This window comes from Aythya fuligula, chromosome 24 (genome assembly GCF_009819795.1).
Source record: "Aythya fuligula isolate bAytFul2 chromosome 24, bAytFul2.pri, whole genome shotgun sequence".
Taxonomy (NCBI): domain Eukaryota; kingdom Metazoa; phylum Chordata; class Aves; order Anseriformes; family Anatidae; genus Aythya; species Aythya fuligula.
In genome coordinates, this window is record NC_045582.1 from 908,931 (window position 1) to 917,221 (window position 8,291).

General features: G+C 58.9%; 1 protein-coding gene across 2 annotated transcripts in view; it reads left to right on the forward strand.

Moving 5' to 3' along the window:
- The window catches only part of MLLT6 (MLLT6, PHD finger containing), a 42,345-nt gene extending 34,457 nt beyond the window's left edge, over positions 1-7,888 (forward strand). For both annotated transcript variants that reach the window (XM_032202881.1, XM_032202882.1), the window contains exons 13-20: positions 1,821-1,887; positions 2,205-2,347; positions 2,630-2,818; positions 3,013-3,101; positions 3,502-3,857; positions 4,001-4,109; positions 5,581-5,961; positions 6,806-7,888. In XM_032202881.1, the coding sequence (XP_032058772.1) occupies positions 1,821-1,887; positions 2,205-2,347; positions 2,630-2,818; positions 3,013-3,101; positions 3,502-3,857; positions 4,001-4,109; positions 5,581-5,961; positions 6,806-6,850 (1,379 nt within the window). In that variant the 3' untranslated portion in view covers positions 6,851-7,888. The remainder of the gene's footprint in view (positions 1-1,820; positions 1,888-2,204; positions 2,348-2,629; positions 2,819-3,012; positions 3,102-3,501; positions 3,858-4,000; positions 4,110-5,580; positions 5,962-6,805) is intronic.
- Positions 7,889-8,291: the final 403 nt, after the last annotated feature.

Genomic DNA, 8,291 nt, shown 5'->3' on the forward strand with positions numbered 1-8,291 from the left:
TTAATCCCAAGTCGTTAACAGAGTGGTTGTGAAGTTTTAAGTATTCCTGCCTTGTCTTTAAAACAGATTACCTTTCCTGAGAGTGTCTGTGTAGACAGATCCCCTGCAGACATAGATTTCGTGGCAGCAATATTTGAGCTCTTCGTGATTTTAATGTGATGTAGGGAAATGGTGTTATCCTGTCTTACAGATGGGAGAACTGAGAAACTGTTATCACTGATGCAGGTTGATACCGGGTGCCTTTGGCAGTGTAAAAAGTCTGATTCTTATCTTCCCACTTGCTTAGCTACTGTCTAGTTCATCCTCCCACGGCTTGTCCTGGATCCTGCCTCATTATGATGACAGGCCAAACGTATTTATCTTCTGCAGTTGCCTCCAAGCCTCTTTTTCCTACTTGCTGCCCTGCGAAGTGCTGTCTCTGTGTGATAACTCAGTCATCTCCCGGTCCCCCAGACAACAGGGTGGTGCTGGCCAGCAGATAGTTGAGGATGGAGCCTGGCTGCAGCAAACTGGCACTGTGTATATGCACACAACCTCCCTGGTGTGCGAGCAAACAAGACAGGAACATGCAGACAGGCAGAGCTTAGCCAAATGTTTATTTGGTCTCAAGTTTAAATTATGGTGGCAAAGCTGCTCATGATGGGCTGGGGGTGTTTTTTTGAAAAGTTGAGGTGGTCTTTGGATGAAAATGGTACAGAGAAGCACTGCTGCAGTACAACCATTCCCAGCCTTCTGGTAGCTGATCATCAGTGGAGAAAATAGGAAGGCTTCGTGTCTTCCAGCATCTCAAGGACTTTGCTAACCTTGTCTCCACGTGGTGCCTTGCACCGAGAGGCTGCTGCTGGCTGGGAACTGCTGGCTGGAAACTGCTGGAAAGTGGTGGATTCTGCCCAAAAAGGTGAACCAGTTCTAGCTGATGGTCAGGAAGGTGTTCCCACATGGATGAAGGGGTGGGGATCAGTCTCATACCTAAGAGCTGCCGAACAGCAGCTGCACGTGCTTGTTCTCAGCAGCAGAAAACACTGGCAATAACTCATTGCCCTGCTCAGGGCACTACCCTGTAAATCACAGCGCCTTGCAGTGTTCCCTGCAGGAGACTTCCTGGATTCTTGCACATGAGAAACGTCTCTTATTGTGTGAAGAAGAGGAGGGGCGAGCCAGCCAGCTGGTGCAGGCTGTAGTCACAACATCTGACACGTCCTGGAGCGAGGGGAACGTGTGTTCACAGGCTGGCAGGCTCGGGGGATGGAGAGCAAATGGCAGCTGAATCCACCTCGCTCCTTGTTCAGTGCTTGGATAGGAGATGTCCCTCACGGGCACACACTCAGCGGCTCCATCCCTGGCACTGCGGTGCTCTGTAGGACAGAGGGGTGGCCATAGGGGTGGCTCCTGGACACTTCTTTAAGCACCTCAGAGAGGAGCAGAGCACCTGGAAACGCTGGGGCGCAGGGGAAGGATGCTGAAGGCACGGCGCTGCGGTGGCACCTTGGAGAGGCGCACCAGGGCGCACGGGATCCATCCTGCGGCTCAGCCATCGCGCATCCCCCCCGCCTTGCGGCTAAAGGGAAAGGCTCCTGCTGCCAAGGGGGGGTCGGGGAGGGGGGCAGCAGCCCAGCCGCAGACCCGCAGAGGCGGGGGGGGACCGCGGGGACACGCGGGGACACGCGGCCCCTCCTCTGTCGCCTCCCCCGGGCGGCGGGGGCGCATGCGGGCGGCCGGGCTGCTCCGTGCTCCCCTCTAGCGGGCGCCCACCCCCGGCTGCCGGGCACCTGCCGGCAGCGGCCGCCGCTGAGCCCCCTCCTGTCCCTCTCCCCACGCAGAGCCCGACCTGGAGGACTGCAGTTTTGGCTGCCGAGGGACGTCGCCCCAGGAGAGTCTCTCGTCCATGTGAGTGTCCTTCAGGAGCCCTCCGCCGCGCCCCGGGGAGCGCGGAAAGCAGCTGGGGAGAGGGTGGGGGGGGACGCACGGAGCATCTTTCCTCCTCCCGGCGTAAGGAGAGGGGCAGCAGGGGTGGGGGGAGGCAGGATGCTCGGCCGATATCGGGGTGAACGGGGATGGAGGGCTGCCCTGGAGCGGAGCCGAGGAGATGGAGGCTGGGAGGGACGCGGCCGCTCCCAGGCAGAGGAGATGCAGGAGAAGGGAGCAGGGTGCGGGTGCAGACTAAGGGAAGCGTCGCTGACATCCCCCCCCCCCCGCCTCCCCAGGTCCCCCATCAGCAGCCTGCCGACCCTCTTTGACCAGACGGTGTCCTGCAGCAGCAGCGGGCAGCTGGAGAATGTTCCCCAGGCCACCCCAAACATCGAGCAGCTTCTGGAGAAGCAGGGCAATGGGGAAGCCGGCGTAAACAGTGAGTCGCTGGGGGCACGGGCTGCGGGAGGAGAGGTCCTTGTGCATGGTTTTGGCAGAGCCAGCTGGGATTTTGCCCACAGCAGAGGAGCCAGGCTGGGGACAAAGTGCTAGCCTGGGCCATGGGGGGGTAGCTGGCAGCGGGGCTGTGATCTGCAGGTCAGTCTCATCCCCCAGCGTGGTCTAATTGCGGTACCCCTGTGTGGTCCCCCTTCTCCTCTTCCCTCTGTCCCCCCTCCTCTCCCCCGACCCCGTCTCCTTTCCCTTCTTCCGTTCCCTGCAGTTGTAGAGATGCTCAAAGCCCTGCACTCGCTGCAGAAGGAGAACCAGCGGCTTCAGGAGCAGATCATGACGCTGACAGCCAAGAAGGAGCGCCTGCAGCTCCTCAACGTGCAGCTCTCCGTCCCTTTCCCGGTGGTGACCAGCAGCAACGGCCCGGGCAGCCAGGCCCAGTACATCCTGCCTGCCAATGGTGAGGGGCAGTGGGAAGTGTCACCCCGTGCCATTCCTAGCGGTGCTCTGGGGTGGGCAGGGGGGGGTCACGGCAGGGAGGATCTGACCCATTTATCTCGCTGCAGCCGCTGATGGAAGCGCTCTCCCTTGCCATTGCTGTGGCAACGTCAGGCTCCACCCCTGACTCCGTTCTCACTTCTTTCCTCCTTCCAGTCTGCAACAACGACTCCCTGAGCATCAGCAAGAGCCCGCCGTGCAAGAACAGCTTTGGGATCGAGAACTCGCTCTCCACTTCCTCTGAGGTACAGGGGCCACCGCCTCCCCCAGCCAGCTGGGAAAGGGACCTGGGGCGGGACCAGAGCAGTGCAGTCCAGTGCTCTGACGTGATGTCCAGCTCATAAATCCGAGTAGTGAAGGCCCAGAAATCAGCTTTCTTTCTCTGGAGTGGCCGCTCTTCGGTTTATCTCAGTGCTGAGGGGAGCTGAGCCTGAGAGCAAGAGGCGAGAATGCTTCTAGGTTATTCTGGCTGCGCTTGCAGACATCCAGCAAAGTACGCCTGAGCTCTGGGACCTCTCTGAGCATACACCTGCACTCACAGCCCCCCTTCCCACCTCCAGCTCCTGTCCAGAGCCCCCCCTGGAGCTGAGCTGACCTTTCACAAGCTGCCCCAGTCCGATGCTCTTATGTCCGTTTCTCCCCCAGGACCCTCATTCAGGTTGCCCCAGCAGGAGCAGCTCTTCCCTGTCCTTCCACAGCACTCCTCCACCCCTGCCCATGCTGCAGCAGAGTCCTGCCTCGCTACCCCTGCCCGGGGTGCAGCAGGTGAATGGCCTGGCCAGGGTGGCAGGCAGCGGGCTGGGGGGAGGCACCACGGCCAGCCACAGCCTCTCCACGGTGCCCATGGTGGACGGCCTGATGGGGACCCTGGCAGGAGGCCAGCAGATGCCCATCAACGGGATCCTGGGGAATCTGAACGGAGCTCAGGCCGCCCAGCCTCCGAGCGCGCTGACGCAGGCGAGCGGGCCTCCGACCTTGCAGCTCTCCACCAGCCTGAGCAGGTGAGGACGGGGAGCTCGCGGGGACGGCCCTGCCCTCTCCATCAGAAGCTTAGCACCGGGAGGAGGGAGGGAGAGAGGGAGGCCCTGTGTGTACAGGACCAAGGCGGGCCGTGCTGATTTTCCCTGCCCTGCTCCCCTCGCAGCGTGCCCAGCCTGAGTCCCCTGACAGAGCAGCAGCGGCACGTCTTGCACCAACACGAACAGCAGCTCCAGCAGCTCCAGCAGCTCCTGACTTCTCAACCGCTTAATCCGGTAAGTGTGCCTGCTGGCACCTTTTATCTGATGAACTGTTTAATGAGAAAGCCTCGGAGCAGGGAGCAGAAAGTACGGCTCCCTCCTACACACGACCCCCCTTGCCCAGGGGGCTGCGGCGTCACGTGCTCTTCCCCTGTCTCGGGGCTGCGGTGGGTGCAGTGAGAAGAAAAGCTTTAGGCAGGAAGGTGCGGCACCTCCTGGAGGGGGGAGATGGGGATTTGCAATTTTTTGTACAAAGGAAAAAATTTAATCTGGGTTTCCCACATCCTGAGGGTGTGAGAACGTGGTAACGCTAAGCCTCCGTAAAATCAGGAGTGCTGTTACCTCCTCCAGACATCTCTGAATGCAAATCATGTCTGCTCCTGCTGCCACGAGAGCACCGAGCTCGGGGCTTGCAGATGTGTGAGGCTCACAGGAGAGAAGGAACTTGCTTGAGGACACTGCTCGAGTTTAGGACGAGATAAACACCAAATTACTGAGCCCTGAGGCTCGTGAGTGTGCCTGGGCACATTGGCAAAGAGAACGAGAGGTGGCAGGGGGACTTGTGGAGGTGGACGAGGACTTTGGGGTCGGAAAAAGGATCAGGCAGCCCCGTCCCAGGCTGCTGTGGGAAAGGCTGCACAGGCGGATGGTAAACAAGCCCCTGAGAGCTGCATTCACTCACCCTGCAGAAACCTTGGCGCTGTCCCTCCCCTGCGGTGGAGCTGCATGGCAGCGCTAACGCCGTCAATGAAGCCGTGCACATTTATATCTCCCTTGGACGTGGCCCAGTGTTTGGGATAGGTTTCTGGGTCAGGCTATTTATAACCGAGGAAAAGCAAATTTCAAAAGGCTTCTCTTTTCAGCGGCTGATGTCACCGTGTCATCAGCTGCATCCCTATGGGTATGGAAACAATGTCAGCCCTCAGCCTGCCGTTTCGGTCGATGGTTGCCATAGTGATTTCCGCAATTTGGTGGGATTTGAGGGCGTCCCTCTGAGCGCAGGTGAGCCGTGGCCCTCATCCCCCCGTCCTGCTCACCTGCACCGACCCTGTGGGACAGGGCTGAGCTGTGAAGCAGGGCAGACTGAGGAAAAAAAAAAAAAAAAAAAAAAAAAAAACAAAAAAACAGCAGCCAGCACAGAAATCCAGGTCAGTGTATACCCCAGATTTAAAATCCACGGATCAGTTGTTTGGAAAGGGCTGAGTAGATCGGTGTGCCTGCAGGTGTCTCAGTGAGGGTCAGCTAATCCCATGCTTCAGGAAGCAGTGGGGCTGGGCAGGGCAGAAGCACGGCGTGCTAATGAACTTCACAGGCTGTTCCTCTCTCTACCTGTAGATAGATGAGGAAGGGCACTTTCTCTGCGCTGCCAGTTGCAGTGCCTGGGGCGGAGCGTGCTGCTCTGGCTCCTGGCTCCTTTGGGTTAGGTGTCACCTCTTCCTGAGCCCTTTGTCCCTCCCCTGACGGCTCTTCTCGCCCTTCCCTGCAGGAGCAGCAGGCCCTGGTGTTCCAGATGATGCAGCAAATCCAGCAGAAGAGGGAGCTGCAGCGGCTGCAGATGACGAGCTCGTCCCAGCTGTCCATGAGCAGCCTCCTGGCGGCCACCTCTGCCCCCCTCCTGCACTCCAGCACCAGCGCCCTGATGACCTCGGCCCCCCAGGCGCCCCCCAGCAGCAGCTCCCTCATGGCCTCCCTCTCCCCCCAGCAGCTCAACCCTAGCAATGCCCTCCTGGCTCCGCAGGCCACCCCGCCACTCAGCGCTCCTGGGAACAGCCTCATGGCTTCGGGGACAGGCATCCCACCTGTCCTTACAGCACAGACTAACCCGTTTCTCAACCTGCAGGCTGATGGCAACACCCCAAAAGGAACGGTGCGTATGCTGCTAGCGCTACCCTAACCCCAGTGAGCTCGTGGTGCTAGGCGCTGTGCAGACCCGGGGAGAGGCAGTCTGCGCTGCAGTTAACGGGGGAACGAGGGCACCGCGTAGGCAGCAGAGCCAGAATCCTCCACTGGCTTTGCTCCATCCCTCACTAGCCCGTGTCACGGCCTGATCCGACCTCCGTGGACTTCTGTAAGGCCCAGGCAGGGTGAGGTAGGCACAGAGCTCCCGGGGTGCCCTTCCCTGTGTGCACGCGGGCGCAGACACACACCAGACCTGCTGCGGGAGCGAGGCAGAGGCAGGCCGTAGATTTGTCTCCGTTGACCCTAAGACTTGGACGGGCAGCGTGCCCCTTGCAGTGCTGGCCCTATTAGGGCCTCGTGATGAGATGTAAAGGTGACTGCATGTTGAAACCCGGGGTTTAGAAGGAATCTCGCACCTGAGAGGAGAGGTGGTGGAGGTGCGGAGAGGTCTGCAGCCTCTCCGTAAAGCACCCTTGTCCTGGAACACCAGCGTCTAGGGACTGATGGTGTGGTACTTTTGCCTGTCCTTCATCCTCCCCTGGCCCGTACCAGTTCCCAGAAGGTCCAGTCCTGGCTGGAGACACTTAGGAGCCAAAGGCCAGGGACGAGGGGCCTGTTTGGCCTGAACCGGGCAGAGGGGAAGCCTGGGGCTCCCGTGTCTCCGATGATCTCGGTGGCGCCCGAGAGGTCGCGGTGAGCAGGGCCAGGTCAGCAGCACAGCAGAGCTATCTGCTTCTGCCCCCTCGTGTCGCTGCCTGTCCAGTACTGATACCTGTCTCCTCTGCGTCTCTTTTTCTGTTTGTTTTTTAAAGAGCATGAATGAAAAGGGAGCTCCTCTTACCCAGGACAAGGGCTAAGCTCCCCCCTCACCCCGAACAAACCAGCAGCCAACTCCTCTCAGCCAGGGGAATGTGGCTTTCCACAGTCAGCAACTTTGATACTGTTAGAGCAATGAGCACAAGGCTTCCAAGAAGCATTTCCTGCCGCTGGGCAATGCCAAGAGGTGCTTTGGAAGACAGCACGTCTCTGACCAAGCCCTGGCATCGGGAGGAGCGAAGGCGGGGGGCAGCCTGCCGCGCTGGGCTGTGCCACACATGCTCAAAGTGAAGCTGTGTTTCCACGCAGAGTGGAGGAGAGCTAACACCAGCTGCCTGCCGGGAGTGCAAGCGTGTGTGTACGTGCGTGTAGCCCCCAGGCCGAGGCACTAGAGACCGTCGAGCACCCTTGGCCAAGACCTCGGTGGAGGGAGGCCCCTCTGCTGAGGACTCTTTTCGGCACGGTGCAGAGGAATCTGGCAGTGCCCTCGGAGGCAGCCCTGGATGTGCTGCGGCTGGGGAAGTGGGACGTGGTGGCAGTGCCCGCGTGGTCTGCTTCACCCAGATGGGGAGGCTGAGAAGAAGCCCCCTGCAGCTGAGGTTTCTCAACTGCTTCTCATCTGCTGGGCTCTTAGGATGCCGTTGTCTCTGTAGCCATCGTACGATGCCCCTGCACGCCAGCTGGATCCGTACCCAGCCTGAAAAGACATGAGTGGTGGAGCGATGGGGAAGGATCGGTGCTTGGGGAGGTGAAAGCCACCAACTTCTTTAAAGGACATTGCCACGTCTGCTCACAAGCTGCTGTTGGGTCGGTGCTGTACGTTTCCCGTGAAAAGCACACTCCTGCTCCTCCTGCCGTCTTTCAGTCTACTTCCAAGATTTCCAAAGCCTAACATTTCAGCTTGCAAAAAGGGGCCGTAGCCAGTATTACCCTTACCGTAGCCAACTTCAGAAGGTGCGTTTGAACCTGGCACTTGTTTCCTAGGCTAAGCTGGGCGATAGAAATGTGTGTGTGTGGAAAAGACAGTCCCAGATCTGGTACCTGTTCATCCTTACCCACCACAAAGCATTCCAGTCTGGCAAAAAAAAAAAAAAAAAAAAAGAAAAACAAGAAAAAACAACCAACGTTCTTCCACTGGTCTTGGGCACTTGAGAAAAGGGATCTCCGAGCAATGGGACAGCCTCCCAAGCTGGGACATCGGACCCTTCGCTGTTTTCCACCTCTTGACCTTAACTCCTCCATCTTGCAGCCTGGGACCTCGGCAAAGGCAGCGGCTTCCTCTGAGCTGGGATGCGATGGATTGATTGAAGGACAGGTGGGGCTGCCCCGAGGGAAGGGGAACATCTACGTCAAACGTACGCGTGCCCCTTTGTCTCGTCCCCTGGCTAAATGCAGAGCTCTGGTGGGTGGGGGCAGGCGCGAAGACTCCAGCAAACAGAAACTCTAAGGGTCTTAAAAAATAATAATAATAATAACTGTCAG